The sequence below is a fragment of the Aphelocoma coerulescens genome, chromosome 2 (assembly GCF_041296385.1).
Source record: "Aphelocoma coerulescens isolate FSJ_1873_10779 chromosome 2, UR_Acoe_1.0, whole genome shotgun sequence".
Lineage (NCBI taxonomy): Eukaryota > Metazoa > Chordata > Aves > Passeriformes > Corvidae > Aphelocoma > Aphelocoma coerulescens.
This window is the reverse complement of record NC_091015.1, coordinates 114,331,402-114,350,129: the sequence shown is the minus strand read 5'-3', so window position 1 is coordinate 114,350,129 and position 18,728 is coordinate 114,331,402. Positions and strand designations below refer to the sequence as shown.

Genomic DNA, 18,728 nt, shown 5'->3' with positions numbered 1-18,728 from the left:
ATTCAATATGAGGAAAAGATCATTTATGTTGTTCATGTTAAAATTTCAAAAATGTGACTCTTAACTGCATGCGTTCTCTAATATTTAAAATCTCCAAGTTAACCCTTGAAGGGACTATTGAACACAATTTACACTGAAATAAAGATCAGAAATTAAAATAATTCTTTAACAGAATCTACAACAAAGTTCATTTTGCTAGTATTTTTACTAAGACCTTGTGCATGATGGTGGAAGGTGAATAAGATATGATAACCAAATGACGAACAAACATTTAATGAACAAAACCAGTTTTCTGCTCTATAGAAGTCTCTGCTCATATAAAGCCATCCAGCATCTTCATGTTGCCCATATTGCAGAACAGGCCACCTATCCAGAACATCTGACCAAATTTTGAAATCATGAACAGATCCTCCATCCTCAAACAAATAATTTCAGGACTGAGATGAACAAAAAACCAAAATCCCAGCATAAATGAAAAACTCCTGTTAACTTCTGATGTCAAGTTTAGAACTCTTTAACTTAGTTCTTGGCACCAGCACATCTGAACAGAATGTTATCACCAATTTTTTTAAAAATCAGCAGAAATAAGAATGCAAACTCTCCTCTATACCTGCATGAAAACCAGAAAGAAAAATGACCTAGAAATGAGCCATTTCTATGGTCCAAGGTAAGTTAAATGTAAAATACATTTTAAAAAATAGTGCAAATACTAGAAAATAAAACTTACTTATCACATTATTTTGATCCAGATTTGTTTTTCCCTTATTAAGGTCAGAATTTTTTTCATGTCATTACCATGGAGGCAGTTTTATGAATGTAATCAACTGGCAATGCAATGTAGTGAAAGTATATAAACCAAAAGCACATTGTATTAATGAATTAAACAAAACATTCCTTCTTGTAATTCAGTAATGTTGTCTGGGAAGCTTTGTTTAAAAGATTTTGGCTTAGGGAATAGAAAAGCATGGAGGCCGTTTCTTGCTCTTGCTTGGGTTGAATGTTCAGCAATGCACCAGTTCTGCAGTGAGGTGAGGTTGCATCTAGATGGGAATACTCAGCTGGAAAAAGCTGCTCATTTGCCTAAGCTTTTGAAGACTCAAAAAACTTCTGCAGCATTTCCAAATATTCTTTCACAAGTGAAACTTTAATCTTATGAAAACAAAAGCAATCCTAGATGCAGGAGTATTTCATAACTTCTTCACCCAGGTTCTTCATTTAAGCCACTGCACTCAGTATCTGGTATTGTCTAACACCAGCCAGTCCATATGGAGGAACCCAGATAGGAAACCTCAGATATCTTTTTAACATTATGATATCCTCCTCCATCAACACAGTCTGGCACTAAAAATGCCAGTATAATAATTAACACTGAAAGCAAAGAAATGGATGTGGTCTCCTTTGTAATTTTAAATGTTAAACTCCTTCGAACCCAAGGATATATTTCTATGGCCCACTATGTTCAATATATTTTTTTTTAATTAAGTATGTATTCTTTTCCATGAAAACCTGCTTATTTTGGGGATTATTTCTTCATGGAATGATAAATTCTCCTCAAAACTAGAAAACCACTGGAGGCATTGCACAGTAGCATCAGAAGCAAGTCAGCTTCCTCAACTGTCCTTGTTGCAATGGAGAAAAAGGAAAAGCTTGGATTCCTAAACTTTATTTTCATTTTTGTTATCTTCAGGCATAAGTGAATGAAGATGACTCTACCATAGTTTCGGCAATGGTTAAAACATAAGGCACACTTATATTTTAAATTGGCAAGAAATTTAATTTCCAATACCTTTCAGGACTACTTTAGAGGAACTGGCAGCTTTAACATATGTGCCTTTTTTTTTCCAGATGTCAACGAGAAAGCAAATTACCATAAAGTACCTGAAATGCAGATTTTTTTCGAGGCTCTTCCTCTTCTTTTTTTTCCTCTTCCTCTTCCTCTTCACTATCCGTCTCAAACAAATAATAATTTCCACTTCTGACCACTAAGTGAAACAAAATATTTTCTTACTTTTCTGAAAAGTTCTATTCTCAACTCCCCCAAGACCTATGAACAGGTAGGCAGTCATTTAAAAATTTATAACCAGGAGAGGTGAAGCTCCTAAAACCCCAACAAGAAGCAAGAGATTAAAAGGTCTCAGGCCATTTATTTGATGTTAGTCTGCAATACTTTGGGCATGAATAAGAACTATACAAGAACTAAGGAAAGCATCCCTATAAGAAGAAAATGTAAAGAAAAGGATTGAAGTTTACCAAGTTACAAGGTTGCATTTTTAGAAAAAAAAAGACAAATAAGTCTAAATTTACTGAGGACTTATGATTATTTGAGGGAGTAAAAAAGGCCCAGCAGGTCAGTATATGAACTTACATGAACAATACCACTGGACAAAAAATACAGAACTTCTCTTTAAAACACGGAGGCAATCCTTTAAACTAGGCAATGGAATGGTATTAGTTTGATGAGGTAATGGAAAACCTTGGCTTGTTTAAAACAAATCACTTGGATTCTATTAACATGATTGCAAATGAGTTTCAATTTTTTGCCCATGGATTCAGAAAGATTCTGAAACCTCGATACGGTGTAGGTACACAGTGATTAAGCTAGGCCTTATATCCTTGAACAGAAGCAGTATTTTTATTTTTCAGATGGCAACAGGCCTACATGAACAAACAAGGGAAACAAAAGAAATAAAAATAAGGTAATGAGCAAGAGAAAAATAAAAATCACAGCATTACAATCAGCAGTGAAAACTGGTAAATAATTTCCACCTTTAAACTGAAATATTTGAAGGAACAGTTATTTAGATGAAAATTTACAAAATCTGGATGTATGGAGCAATACATATTTATATAAAATTATATTTATCCATCATTAAAGGTCTCTGGAAAAGTGACAATTGTAATTCAATCATACCTTGAATTCTAGACAGATCCTGTGTGAACAAATGACCACACATAACTACTTACAAACCTCTAAGCACTCTGTGAAATTTGCCAGAATTGATCTTTGGAGCATAACTTTGGCATCTAAAACTCCCTCACAGAGGGAATTCTGTGCCTCATGTGCCTAGTTATGACTTTTAGCATCAATGAATGCCCTGCAGAGGGACAGAAAGTCCACATCAGCAGTTCTAATTGTTGCACTGAGGTGAAAAGAAAGTTTGGAAATTTCCTGGAAACAAATTAATTTTTTGGTGCTGAGTCTTCCAAGAATGCCCATTTAAAATGTGTTGAAGAGATGAAAGCATTTTAAGAGCCAGTAGTCTGCAGTTCTCCTTCATGAAAAGGTATCTTGTAGTCAGCAACAGAAATTGCCAGCACAGCAGATCAGCTGGGTAAGGTTTGACATTAGGGAAAACCTCTACTGCAGTGCAGCTCTGTAAAGGCTCAGAGCAGCACTCAGCCAGGCTTGGAATGCCTGAGCTGGCAGCGAATCAACCTACTTTGATCTCCCTACAAAATTTTTAGGTTAAACTGTATCTGAGGGGACACTTCAACTTAGCAGTTACACCCCTTTCACAGCTCAAGAGAGAGGTATGATTGAATAGCAATAATGCATTCTTGCACACATCAAAATGGAGTAACTGGAGTGTCAGTCACCTACAAGGATTCCTGAAGAGACCAAGTTTTACTAGTAACACCACTCATGGCCAGACTGGACTTGGGAGAACCCTCTTGTACTGCAAAATGTGGCTTCCTCCTGCTGAGAAAAGGGATGTACAGGCTTTTCTTGTGGGATGGGATGGATGGAGGAGGCAGAAGAGGAACCATGTAGGAGAAAGCATAATCTCATCATCTGCTTGTGTCCAGAGGGAAAGAGCTGCCCAGGACAGATGCAGTCACCATCTTTTGCACTCCATCAGACACAACTGTGTGACCCAGGAGAATCTTAGCATGTGGTCCTAACTCCTGCTGATCTTTGTGGGACTCCACAAATAATCCACAAGCACAGGAGGAACCACACCTCCCTACGAGGGAGATTGTGAGTGACTGTCAGTGAGGAAATCCTCACTGATGTGTTTTATCTGTTCTACTCAAATTCATGACTGTTTCAATTGCTGCGATATACAAAATGAGGTATCCTGCACAATAAAATTATATCAAGTGATATAAAAATAACAATAAAAATGTAAATCAAAAACTTCAAGCTTGAGTGACTTCAATGTATACAGATATATACACCCACAAACCCATTTACTGAGATGAACAGCCACATGCTGCAGAATGCTGCAGTTGCAGCGGTGTTCCAAAAAGAATGCGTGGGGAATATCAGTCTATTCCCAGTCTGCATGCCTGTGAACACCTACTGTCAGTGCCATGTTTCACTGGGTGTGGATGCAATCCACGTGGCAGGAAACCACTGGTTGTAGGATCAGGGTCTGTGATGTTTCCAACAAGGTTTTGCATTATTGCTGTAAATAATTCCAGGAATGCTCAATATTTAAATACCAAAATGCAACTTGCCACCTAAGAACATTAAATAATGAGGATGAAATAAGTAAAAGCCAAAGTCAGTATCTCTCTGTGCAGTTCTTCTTACTACAAAACCAGTGGTGAATAAACAAGAGACCATATCCCATTCCTTCAAAATCACCATAGCTTGAAATTCTATAGTAAAAATTCACAAATTATAGTTTTTATCTGTTTTGTCATTGTTCTTAATGAAATTACAGGACAAGAATTTTATTTTCATCAGGCTTTTGGAAAGGATAGGTCTCTCTAAAGTGGCAGTGTGCCCTTTAGAAAAACAAAAATAGAGGCACAGTTTACTTGTGACTTGATAGAAATAAACATACCATGTTCTGTTAAACACTGCTGGCAAATATGTATCTGCTGGAATTACAAATAAATACACATAGGTAAATGAAGCAGTATGTAGATGTGTAAAATTATGACTTGTAGTAGCTCTTAAACTAAATGACCAAACACATTATAGACATTCATATTTTTAATGGCATGAAGCTGAGTTGGGAGAGGTTTAGGATGGATATCAGGAAGAAGTTTTTCACCCAAAGGGTGGCTGGGCACTGGAACAGGCTCCCTAAGGAAGCGGTCACAGTACCAAGCCTGAGAGTTCAAGAAGCATTTGGACAATGTTCTCAATCACAGGGTCACAGGGTGTGACTCTTGGAGTGTCCTGTGCAGGGCCAGGAGCTGGACTGGATGATCCTGATGGTCCCTTCCAATTCAGCACATTTTGTGATTCTCTGGTTCTGTGATTTAACTCTGATCAGTGCACTACATTTTAAGTATTTTTTTCACATCTTCAGACATTTCTAAACAGCTCATGTCTGATTTCATTCAACAAACATCCAATAGAAGGACATCTGATTTGAGATTGCAGCCTACTCAGATTTCCTGTTCTACCTAATCCATAACATAGCAAAGAACTCTATCATATGACTGGGCTGGGCTAAAAACAAATTAAAATATCATAATGCACCAATTCTATGAGTGACACATGCTAATTATTTCTTGTGCACAAGGCTGGACGTATTTTTGGTCTCAGGTAAACACACACAAAAAAAATGGAGACAGCAAAACAACTGGCATCAACAACACATTAAGGTGTCACCAGAGAGATGCAGCTGAGCTCTACACAGCCTAGTTCTGGGAGTAGTATTGCTGCCTTACTGTGGTACTCAGATTTCTACAGTTGGTACTAGAACAACTGATGAACCATAAAAAAAAAAATGTATGATGTGTGTATATGAAAAAGGAATTATGACTAATCTTAGAATGCATTGGCAAGCTTTCACATTCACATTTTTAAATACATTGAGCTCTGCAGTATTGGGGAGTTGAAACCTTTGAGGTCAAGATAGATTCTTTTTGGCACATGCTTATCTGATTTGATATTTTCTAAGAATGCTCAAAGCACCATGAGCTAGCTATGCTTCCAACACACAGTTCAAAATATAGTTAAATTCTCTGAAGATTGGAAAGTAGAAATCATTCTGTGAAAAAAAACCCCAAGCCTTCTATCAAGTCACAATCACAAAATCAGGCATAAAACAAACAGGCTATGGGAATGCCTTCATTCTGGTCAAGGATATAAGGGTTAAATCCACATATTTGTAAGAGGATTGAGAAAACCTACTGGAAGCATGATCAACCCAAGGCCGCCACCACAGCTTTTTTTTGCCCTTGGCTTTCTCTTTGTCTGCATCTCCTAAAATAAAATATGTTCAAATATTAATTTTACAAAATGAGAAACATATTTCTTACACTGATTAATAATTTTAAATTTCTCTCAAAAGAGCTAAAATTTCATGAGCACATCAGATGTCAGGTCTACTGAGTACATTTAATATTAAAATAATTCAAAACCATAACCACTAAGCAGAAAGACTCTGGTTTATGCAGAAGTTAAAACAGCATTCCACTCTAAAACAGCTAAAATGTTGAATTTTGTGTTTTAAAACATACTGCCACAGTTGACTGTAGCTTACAGAGGAAAAAAATTTCCCTCCTCTCAAATGCACTTATATTTCAGGCTCCAAAAAACTTTAAATCCAGTAAGTGCTGATCCCAGGTCAATGCTGGAAATGTGGCACTAGATAGGTATGATTTTATCTGTTCCCATGTTTTTAAATAACATTTAAAAGTATACTAACATTTCAGTGACTGAAAAAAATCCAGAACAGTGTCCAGAAAACATTGCTGGAAAAATGTTGGTGCTACCTATTTGTAAAACTCTTGGTTATAGATAATGACTTTTATCAAAACAAGCCTCTGACTCTTTTCAGCTCTTTGCCAACAGCCTGAAATTAACGAAAAGTATCCTCAAAGCAAACCATTTTCTCTAAATCTTGTTACAGTACATAACACAGATTTTTTTTTTTTTTTTGGCTGAATAGAGCCTGGAACTGGTACTCAGCTAACAATGTTGTTACATGCTGGCAGTTTTCAGTAACAATTTATCACTTGTCCAACTAGCAGATCTATCAGATCCTTAGCACTCAACTGCAACTATGGTACAGGAATAGCTAATGGTACCTTCATCATCTTCTTCAGAAACCTTCCGAATCTCTGGCCCCTCTGAGGACTCCTGGTTCATGCTTAGCATCCTCTCTTTACCCTTCTTGTATTTTTGCTGCCGGGCTTTGATGCGATCCATTCTAGCGAAAGGAAGAATCTTATTAGATTTATGTCTTCATTCTTCTTGAGCCACCTTGAAAAACAAGTGTTAAACACGCATACACACACACACACACACACATATACTCTGCAGGGAAATATTCCACACTGTCACTAATCCTGCCCTTAAACAGAAGGAGTTACATTGCTCTGAAGGGGCTGGCTGGAAGGACCAAGCATAGATACTCACTCCACGGTCAGTGAGAGCTGGGTTTCCTGCTATCACGATTGCTTTACCTGCTCCCACTCAACTATGTTATTATCATCTAAAATTGAAAGAATCATTGTCAGGAGTTACAACAAATGAAGCACTGAGAAAAAAAAGACTTCTGCCTAATGCAGTGCTTTTCCTGAAACTTCCTACTCTGAACCAGGGATGTGGCTGTTCCTGCACTATTTTTTCTGCATCTCCACCCTATAAGATCATTTGTCTCAATGGACACCAGTGACAAGTGGTGTCCCCTGCGAGTCCAGTGCTATTTTTAGTGCCTTCATCAATGACACAGACAGTGGGATCAAGTGCACCCTCAGACGGTTTGCAGATGACACCCAGCTGTGTGGTGCTGTTGGCACAGCCGAAGGATGGGATGCCATGCAGAGGGACTCAGACAAGCTCAAGATGTTGGTGTACAGGAACCTTGTGAAGTTGAATAAGACCAAGTGCAAGGAGCTGCATCTGGATCAGGGCAACTCCCAGTACCAGCACAGGCTGGGGGGATGAACAGGTCCAGAGCAGCCCTGATGAGGATGACTTGAGGCTGCTGATGCATGAGAGGCTGGACATGAGCCTCCCAGCCAGTGGGCACTTCCAGCCTGGACACCCAGCTGTGTCCTGGGCTGCATCCAAACCAGCACAGGCAGGAGGGTGAGGGAGGGGATTTCACCTCTCTGCTCTCTTGAGACCCCACCTGCAATGCTGCATCCAGCTCTGGGACCTGTTGGAGAGAGTCCAGAGGAGGGCCAGAAAGGTGATTAGAGGATGGAGCACCTCTCCTATAAGGAAAGGCTGAGACAATTAGGGCTGTTCAGCCTAAAGAAAAGGGTCTGGAGAGACCTTTTAGTACTTGGAGAGAGCTTATAGGAAAGATGGGGCCGAACTTTTTTGCAGGGTCTGTTGGGAGGATGAGGGGCAATGGTTTTAAACTGAAGGAGGATTGCTTTAGATTGACTGTAAGAAAAAGCCTTTTACAATGAGGGTGGTGAAACACTGTAGCAGGTTTCCAGAGAGGTGGTGGATGCTCCATCCCCGGACACATTCAAGGTCAGGTGGATGGGGCTCTGAGCAAATTGATCTCATTGAAGATGTCCCTACTCATTGCAGGGGGGTTGATGGTCCCTTCCAACTCAAACAATTCCATGGTTCTATGATTCTATATAGGTAGGAAACACAGTCCCTGCAATCTTCTGATGGTTCTTCCATTACACAGGGTGGAAGAAGCTGTCATGAGCGGGCTTTGACACGGCTAGGAAGCAGTCAGAGCTTTCCATGCATCATGGTGGAGGAGTTCTGAAAGCTTTCTGCAGTTACAAAAGCAGCATGTTGGCAGCATGCGAGAGAAATCAAAGTGACTTTTGGGCTGTATAAAGAGAAAGATTCTCCAGGCCACTTAAACTGAATACAAATATTTCCAGTGAAGGTAAACATATATTTTGCACTCAAACACTAGAGGAGGAACCACAAATGAAACAGAAGGAGCAGTCATGAAACAAATTTTTCCAGGAATACAGCTACCAGATATACAGAAAAGAATTCTAGTAATGGTAAAGCATTTCTATAAAAGAAAGTGCTAGATAAATATCAGAAGCCAGTATAAAAGAAAGTGCTAGATACATACCAGCAATCAGTTAAATATGTACATATGTATGCATAGAATTATGTAGAGATATATAAATGCATTAAATACATACTGTCTTTTCAGTTGATCCATTGATTTCTTTTCCTCTTCGATTCTTGCCTTTACAGCCTTGACAATTGTAGCCTGAAAAAGCTCAGCACCCCTACATCAGAAATGGGGCAGAAGAAAAAAGGAGACGACATGTTAAATGTTTCTAAGTTTTCCTTATGGGAAATAGTCACACAGAACTCTATGTTCCCTCTATACACGACCTTATCTGTCTCAAACAAAACTAATCCAGGGCCTGAAGAAAACAATCAATTGCTCTAAAATAGTAACACCTTTACAGCCAATCATTTTAACATCTGGGGCCAAATGTTGTGAACCCTACTCAGCCCATAAGTTCCTCTAGCAGCTGCTCAAGGAATTCAGTTTCCTACAAAACACAAGTAGGCTCAAGGCTGAGGAAGATTTTCTTGCATACCTCCAGTATTTCTGTATAGTCATTTCAGCATTATAATCACCTCAATCCCCTGCCTCAGTCCTCCTGGAATTTGTGAGCAAGGTCCAGCTTTATCCAGGGCTATGGCAAGCATAGATTCAGCTTCATTTTATCTGCTGAAAACTGTGGTGCTTTTGATCTGACAATACAAACCCTTGAGCAAGTGTGACAAAAGAATATGGCTTCTCACCCCATTACATTAGAAATGTAACCAGCTCACTGATTTGGATGTCTTGGCTATTCTTCCTAACTCGCACATGAGCTCTTGAAGGCTTTTAAAGAGTCTCAAATTCTCTCTCAAAGAAGTAGTCTAGAAATAGCCTAGAAGAAGCCTTTCTTTTGTCAGGTATTCAGTAAGAAAAGCTGTAATTTTAGAAGTCTACTCTTTCATTCTGGATGCACATTTCCTGATATAGGAGGTGTTTTGATACTCATGATTTTGCTTTATGCTGTTTTCCCTGTGAACGCAGCACACTGAAAGATCTACATAAAGGCCATATCCAGCAAAACTGGGCATCAGCACTAAAATTCACCCCAGAACAAAAGCCTAAGAGATGCAATGTGGGGTTGAGGTATAGGATTTTTGTTAGCCCTCTTTACAGTGCTGAATTTTGTTTACTATAGGCAGCTAAACATGTCCCCTTCTTAAAATGATCCCTGGTAGAGGAAGATAAAAACTACATCCTTTCAGAACACGCAAGCCAAATTTTGCCCTGAAACACAGTCAGAAATCAATGTCCGTATGTTTTTTGAGGGGGGAAAAAAGCCACAATACATTTAATCCAATATTAACAAAAGTGATTTCTTAGAAACCTTATGGAAATTAAAACCAGAATTTCATTCCTCATCTGCCTTCTTATTATGAACCAGAAGAATGTTTGTGCTAGTGATGGCTATGAGTAGATGCCTGCAGTGTAACAGGCCCAACGAGGTTAACACTTCCTTGCCAAACCTAGTCAGTGTTCAGGGATGCGACACTTCCCAAAAGTGTTCCCATTTCTTCCTAAGCCAGATGTTAGAACTTTCCTGTCTTCCTCCTCCTGCGATGTTTCTTGAGATGGGATTTCTAAGGACAATTGTCTCAAACAGGCTCTGACAGCAGAATATTTTCTTTCCAGGACTTAGAAACTCTGGCATTCTCCCTCATGCATATCGATGTTGAGAAAATGCTGCAACACACATGAACTTTCAGAGCTTTTAACAGGAGCAGCAGATGATATTCTGATGCTAGTATGATGATAGTAGAAAGTATGGTTTAATTTCTATTATATTCTCAATTAATTTTCTTTCTTGTGTGTGCTTTGTCAAAGGTGGGTTTGAGGTCATGAATTGTTTAAACGTCATGGATTGTTTAAATCATGGATTGTTGAGGTCATGGATTGTTTAAATCAATGTTTAAAGGACTGTTTTGGTACTACCTATCATAATCAGTAAGTAATTACTGTCCCTATGAGAGATTTGAGCTGTTTAATTTAATTTCTTTTAGATTTTCTGTTTTACCTTGATGCTAGGATCTGTGAAGCTTTTATATCTGCAACCACATGGAGGAAGTAGTAACTCATGAAGACTCTTCTTTGCAGCAGCAGGAAAGCAAAACATATACTGTCCCAAATGATTCCTGCTTCTCCACTGGGCAGTTTACAATCTAGATTGCTCGTTGCTGGAAAAAGACACCATCAGTGTTAAGCACTCTATTATAATGTTTAATCAATTAAATAACCCTAGCCTTTAAAATTATTTGAATTAATTTAATTGGATTTTTCTAAAGAAAATTGTCATGCATTTCCATTTGAGGTGCACCATAATTTCTTTTCCAGCAAACTGAAAAGCTTCCAGCAATGTGATGTCCCATGACAATTGAGAATTCATCAGAAGTGAACCATTTGCATATAAATCCACCCTACTTTAGTAAGTACTTGAAAACAAAGAAAGGAAAAGGCATATTTTTTGTTACACTGAATTATTTGATTTCAGTGTTTCCTGAAATGGCATATTTCAATTTTTTCTTCTCTTCAAAGTGACTTTTCCCCTCATTTTTAAGTTAAGAACACTATCAAGAGGAGAAAGAGTGGTTTATTTTTGTCAAAATTACTTTTTGACTGCCACCATCTAATATTTTTATTTTTCCTCTCCACAACTCAGTTCAATGTTCCTTTCCATTGCATAAGAGAAGAAATATTTGAAACCACAAAACTGCTTCCTTTGGGGTAGGACGAGACAGGGAGAGAGGAAATCCCATTCCTCCTACCTCTAGATTTTGGCTTGGGCTATTTCTTTCTTTCTTTATTCTCTGTAAGACAGTTCTCTTGGGGATATTAAAAAATTAAAACTGGGTTTTGTGGAGCTGGACTATAAACTACATGGCCTATGCTGCCCTATAGAAGGCAGTAGAAGGACTCAAGGGACAGGCTCTGGCTCGAAGCTGGTTTTTTGAGCAAGCAAGCCAATCTAATAGCTCTGGAAGGTCAAACTCCAAGAGCTTCAAAGCCTGTTGTGGCCAACCCCTGGGGGGGTCAAAAATCTGTGTCTAAGCTTCTGTTGCTGCCCAAAAGGTTTTGGATAACACAAGAACTCCTGCACACCTTTCATCCTGTGAATTTGCATCTTCATATTTACTTTCTTTTCCCTTATTCCACACTTACCTATTAGGATCAATCATGATGACAGGAATTCAGAATTTTGCTGCAGACTCACTAGGATGAAACAGTTCTTTAAATTCAGAAAAAAACCCAAATCAAGCCAAATCAAACCCAAACAACACTAAGAAAACCCCAGGTGTTTTCAAACTGCTAATCCAGGGTGTCAGGACAAAATGGAGACAAATTAATAGCTCACTGAGAGGTGAAGGGTTTTGCTCTCCATACTTCATTCATCCTTTCTCTCACCTCCATCCACAGATATTATCCACTCCATTCCTTTTATCACCACATGACAATAATCAAAAGGAAAAAACTGCCTAAACTCACTATGCATGCAGAAAAACTACCACTTTCATGCCATTTCAGTGAGCTGAACTGGTTCACCCTTTGAACCACTGAACCCTGCTACATAGGGAGGAGCCGGAGTCCACACGCCACACAGGGACTGCAGCTGGGAAAAGGTGCTCTCTCCTTGCAGTGATGGTGAGCTGACATTTTAGCTCAAGATTTTTCAAAAGGTAATATGTCAAGGGAAGGCAGAACTTAAATACAGCAGAAGCTTTTAAAGGTGATTCTTTATTTATGGAAAATTATGGAGAAAAATAAGCTATACTTACGAATATGGTAGCCTTTAACTGTACAAGCCAGGCTAAATGCCTGAATCACCCAGCAACTATTCTCAATTAATGATTCAATGTAGCCACATGCTCCTATCTGCAAAGTAAAAGGACAGTTTCATATAACAAGATAAAAAGAAAGTAAAGCAGAAGTAAAAATAAGAAAAAATGCATCTTTTTAAATTACATGAGAAATAATACAGCCAAGGGTGGTCAAATTATTCTCATTACTAAAAGAGTTTGGAAGAAAGAGTGGCTTTACCAGTGACACACAAACTACTCTTAGAATTTGGGGTTTTGAATATCAGTGAGATAGGAGGTATGTGGGGTTTGTTTGTGCTTTTGCACAGAAAGGGACACATCTGGCATATGATGCAGTGTGACAACTAAGCAACTTTTATAAATCACTGACTTAACCCTGCAAACATACATACATGGACAAGCTCCACTGAATTCCCAAGCATAAAATGAAGGACATATGTAAGCATTTAGAACATTTGCAAATTCAAACCACCCATAAATCAATTTTATTTCAATATAGTGACTTAAATAAATGTAAAAAGAAAAATGTCTGTTCTTTGCAGTCCAGCACTAAAAATGTTCAAAGCTAAAAAGCAATTGCCAGGAATAAATCTAAATTTATCTTTCAAAAAGATTGAAATTACTGGCTTGTCTTAATCACTTACCAGCGCCACTGCAAGAATATATAGAAAAGAGTTAACTATGCAAGAAAATATTTAATATTTTGCAGAAGAATTTAACATTTAATTATTAAATACATCTGTTTCCCCCTGAATTTCACACAAGTTCTAAAGGAAACAGTACTGGAGTTTGTAAGTTTGTAGTCAACCTTACTAATTACATTACATCACAGGACTGCCTCTCGTACTAGGTTTGAAAATTATTTAAATAAATTGTCTAATTAAATGTGCACTATTTATCAACATGACTAATCTTGCACTTCTTACTCAATTTTCACTCCACTGAGATTTTCACAAGACTTCTAAGGAGAGACTTTATTAGGCAAAGAAACCAGAATCTGGCCCTTTGAAAACAGCTTGAGAGCTTTCACAGAGCCCAATTGAGTACATGGGCACACGTTTTCCAATGATGGATAAGCACTGCCCTTCCGTAGCAATGCTGAATTGAAATGGAGACTGCTTTGTGCTTGCAGAGGGCTGTGGTCCTGAAAAAGGATTTTTAATGACCACTCAATGCACTGTGCACATTTCCAACGAAGCTGAAGTGCTGAGGGCAGAGGAAAGACAAGAGCTACCTACCGACAGGATGTTCTTCATGGTGATCACAAAGACATTGTAGGCAATCAGCCAGTCCCAGTAACGCAGAATGCTCCTAATGGGCTTCAGCAACAGGTCTCCACCAAAGAGAAGGAAATAGAAGCAGGCCACCAAGTAGCCCATGCAGAATATGCTGATCCTTGTGGTTCCCGTGATGAAAATTATGGTAAGCACAAACCAGAAGAGGTAACTAAATATTATCACCTTATACATGTCTAAGTAGGACCTGGAAGTAAAATAAGGAGAAAAAGTTACCATTTTTTCCTGAGGACAATGTTATCTTTCCCCTTTCTGCACTACTGGCTGACACTTGAGCCTAAGGTCTTCTGGGCATTCTCACACTTCAACATTTGTGCAGGTGCTCAGCACTAACACCATGGTCAGGGGGTTTGGTTCATGCACAGGTCTGCCCAGCTCATACACTCCACTCCAGCTCTTTCCTGTGTGTAAGCACTTGCTACACCTGGTCAGGGCACTGTGCTTGCTGCAGGATCAAGCCTTGTATCATGGAAGGGGACAAAAGCTGTTCTCACAAAACTTCATGGTAGAGGGATATTATCTGGCAATGCCATATATGCGATCTAAAGGCTGTCTGAGGTCATCTTTTAAGAAGTCTGAGAAGTAGTATAGCAAATCTATTTTAAAAAGCCAACTACAGTACACCCCTGCAAGCAATTCCATATTTATTGATGACTTCTAGGGAATTCTGGTCAAAAGGCTAGTTTTCAAAGACAGCTGCTAAAAATATCTTTCTCTAATGGAGATCAACTGCAAAAGTTTTGAGGGGTAAAAGGTTTCTAGAGAACAGAAATGTGATAGAATTTACTGAAACATTTTCCAGGAAGCTGTGAGATGGAGATATCTGAAATCAGCCTGGCCCACAGTGGGAAAGAGAGAGAAACAATTTGGTGTTTTCAGATTCCTTAAAATCTTGACTTAATATTGACTCAGTGAGCTTTCAAACAAGAATATCTGCCAAAGGCAATACCAAGTACTACATATAGCTAAACACTGCAAAACCAACTAATTCTTAGTTTCCTCCCATTTACAGTGTTTTGATTCCAAATCTAACTGTGTTTTCAGAGTCTGCTCACCCAGGCTGCAAAACTACATTTGTCAGGAAACCAGGCAGGGAGACAGAGCTACAGGAGTGCACGTATACCTAAGCCAAACCATGTAAGGAGTAAATGAACTAAATGCACTGTATGAAGCCACATAAAAAGGCCCCTGCTGCTTGATGTTCTCAGGCTCAGAACTTTCTAGGAGTATGTATTTATAGTCCTACAGTTATAGGCCTGTATTACATATTTCATCAGAGAGGTATTTAATGAAAGGTAACAAGAAAGCTCATTTATGTTTATTTCCTGTGAATATTTAAGAAATTTGTAATCTACTGCCTGTGAAATCTAAAAATATCATGACTTTGGAGATGTTACTGGGTTCTGGGTGATAAAACATTAACAAAGAATCAATATGCACTTGGAAAGTAAGGAAGATATCAGTCAAAGAGGTCTTCATTAACTTAATATGCACTGGAAATGGTGCACTCATTTTTTCTCCAGAAAATAATATTCAGTTTGATATTCCTTTAATAATAACTATTGGTGTGTGGGATGGATAGGAAGAGATCACTTTCTTGACACTGCTCCATGTCCTTTGCTACCAACAAAATGCATCAGCAACTTTTGAGAAAAGCCCAAAATAGAACCAAATTGATCAAAAAAACAGCAATATCTTAACACTCTTCAAAAGAAATGAACTCTGACTCTTAGAGACAACTGGGACTGTCTCATTCCAAACTTCCCAACCTATACACATGGAATTTGCTTGAGTCACAGTCAGCAGCACAGAAGACACCACTCTTAGATTAAAACTTCTGGAAATTAGAGAGAATATGAAAAAGAGGACAGCAATCTAGCTTTTTTTTTCAGAATAATGGTAGCCATTTGCTGTATTTTAGTAGTCATCTAAAATACTAAATACATCTGTTCTTTTTACAGCCAAAATATACACTAAATATAATAGCTTTGGGCATCTCTAAACCAACCAAACTACAAAACTGGATGTAAAGAAAAACTTCTCAAAGGGCAGGAGGCAATACTGCTGTGTTAAGTGACAAATAATGTAGTCCTTAAAGATGGAAAGCATTCTGACTTTAATAACTGTGCAGTTGCAAGCAAGTCCAACAATAAAAGTGGCTCCCAATAATTCATTTTGGAGTGGAAATCTTACAAAATGGTGTTTGAACAAGTCTGCCAGGACACACCTAACCAATGAAGATCACCAACCATCCAAGGTACTTCTGTGCTATCCCAAGAAGAATGCCACATTGAACACTATGGAGAGAACCACTCAAGTTCTTTCAGGTAGATAAAAATGTCCCTGAAATCATGCTTCTTTCAGTTACAATATGCAAAATCTTGTCTGTTACAGTGTAGAGTCATGCATGCCCCTAATTTTCATTAATTGTTCATATTGATATGGGTAGGTCAAGTGCTGTAAGAGCAGGTACAAAGACATGTCTTGGTGGGGAGTTCTCAACATATTGCTTCTCAAATCATTTGACACGTTCTCATATGTAAATCTTTAAATTCTGCCTCAAAGCCCAGAAAGTTAGGAAGTGAGGACTTTCAGTTCCTTGCTCTGGGATCATAATGCAACAGTGGGAGGCTGAAGGACAAAGGCACCCCAGCAGTTAAAAGACCCTACACAAACCCATCAGGACAGTAAAGGTGCTTACCCTCTTTTAAAAAGCTTCTACACAGACAGGAGAAAATGCTTAACCTTGGATAGAATACACTGCAATTTTATGCTTTCACTGCAGACCACACAGACCATTAGTTTAATGTCATTTAAATCTTCCAAACCCACATTTTCTAAATGTTCTTTAAATCTCCATTCATTCACCAAGAGCAAAAGGCCACCCTCAGGATGTGATATTTGACAACACACCTTAGAAATCCTTACAGCTGGTTCCCAAGGGGACAATCCCACTCCCCTTCACTCCTTCAGCTCTGCATTTCAGCCCCTTTTTTGGCTTTGGCTCTTTGAAACAGTTTCAAGAAAAAAAATTGCAAAAGCCTATTTATTTTGAGGGAGGACAGAAGGAAGGGATACTTTTCCGCCCATTCAGCCTCCAAACCAACTCAGTGCTGGTGTGATGAATGCAGAAAGGTGGGAGAGTAGAGCGGGAGGCTAGGAATAGTCACACATCTGAGGAAGATTAACCACTACACCAGTGCACCAAAAGCATCAAAAAACTATGGCTTTTGGTAGCATGACAGCCTCTGAATGAGAAATTACAAAGAAGAAACCGGAGAGATTAATGAGAAATAAAACCCACTGGTTTTCCAGCCATGTCATTAGTAGAACCCACTAATACTCTGGAAAACATTTTGGAAAAAATTACAGTATCAATTTGCTCAAAATCAAGGAAGACAAAGTCTGAAGTTCATTCCACACATCCATCAAAGCTATCGTAACCTCAGATGGCTCTCTATATCAAATTATCTGCTTTTCTTAAGTTTTATTTGTCTTACCATGATTATTTCACTATTTTATTTCCACAGGAATTAATTTTTAACTGTAATACAATCCAGCCTGTTGCAGAGAGATTGCTCTAGGTGTAGTTGTTTTCCTGGCATGTAACATGATGTGTTAGGCTATGACCAGTCTAGTCTCTGGCCCTCTGCCTGCAGGCACCAAGAGGTGCTGATGCTGCAGCCAATAACCCCTTTCAGGAAAGGTATTTGTCCTCAGCCAGTGCTTTGAAATTTAGGGGAAGAACACACTTCTTACACACTGGTGAGAGCCTATTGTGGTGATGGATGGAGCTCAAAGCTTCTCATGCTGGAGGAGCTGCTGTAATGTAGCTTCACTGTTTTCCCTCAGCAGCCCCCTGCTTTGTTTTGAGTGTGATACTCACCTCCAAGGCTCCCCTGTAGCCCTCTTCTGATAACTACCTCCTCTCTCTCCTCCAGACATATTGTCCCTATACACGTGTTCTGTAAGCTACACCTACTCCCAAATGTCTTCCTTCTTCCATTCCTTACTCTCTTAGCAGTCTGTATCAGAGCTCATTTCCCCTTCTAATCCCAACATTGCTAATTTCTCACCAAGCTTCCATCCTCAAAGCCTTTCCCTGGAGCTCTATTTCAGCTTTCAGAAGGCAGTTTCACTGATTTTCCCCTCACCAACAGCAAAATCCAATCTTCTGAAACCTAGCTCCTTTATTGCAATGGACTTCTTCAAATCTAGTGCTGTGGATGCCACTATTGTGTGTTCCTACTATTTTTGTTAAACCCTCTCCAAGGATTGATATTCTTTTACTATTACTTTCTTACCAGTAAAGTCCTTCTTTCATGCTTACATCCACTTTAAAAATACCCAAATTCACAACTGTGTTATTTGTTGAGGCTCATTTTATTAGCAACAGAATGTTTATCTGCTTTAAATAACAAATATGACAGGAAGCCTGTAATGTTCATTTGCAGGTCCTATCTCACTAACCTAAGTTGGAACACAATTCCAAGACTGGCATTAGAGCTGCCTTTCAGACATTTTTGCTGACTCCCCTCTTGATGATTCTCAGAGGACAGGTATTAAAGGGGACAGTTCAATGACTTTTTCTGCTTTTAAGTGGAAAAAAGCGGGTTACAATCCCAAGCTTTTTTTCTCTGACAATGTGTAGGAGAACATCT

The 18,728-nt window shown here is 38.7% G+C and overlaps 1 protein-coding gene across 2 annotated transcripts in view; it reads right to left on the bottom strand.

The window, feature by feature from the left end:
* The window catches only part of PIEZO2 (piezo type mechanosensitive ion channel component 2), a 292,042-nt gene that overhangs the window by 41,109 nt on the left and 232,205 nt on the right, over positions 1-18,728 (bottom strand). For both annotated transcript variants that reach the window (XM_069004418.1, XM_069004417.1), the window contains exons 26-32: positions 14,011-14,254; positions 12,731-12,827; positions 10,975-11,134; positions 9,046-9,135; positions 6,997-7,118; positions 6,098-6,169; positions 1,879-1,982 (exon numbers count right to left, since the gene is read on the bottom strand). In XM_069004418.1, the coding sequence (XP_068860519.1) occupies positions 1,879-1,982; positions 6,098-6,169; positions 6,997-7,118; positions 9,046-9,135; positions 10,975-11,134; positions 12,731-12,827; positions 14,011-14,254 (889 nt within the window). The remainder of the gene's footprint in view (positions 1-1,878; positions 1,983-6,097; positions 6,170-6,996; positions 7,119-9,045; positions 9,136-10,974; positions 11,135-12,730; positions 12,828-14,010; positions 14,255-18,728) is intronic.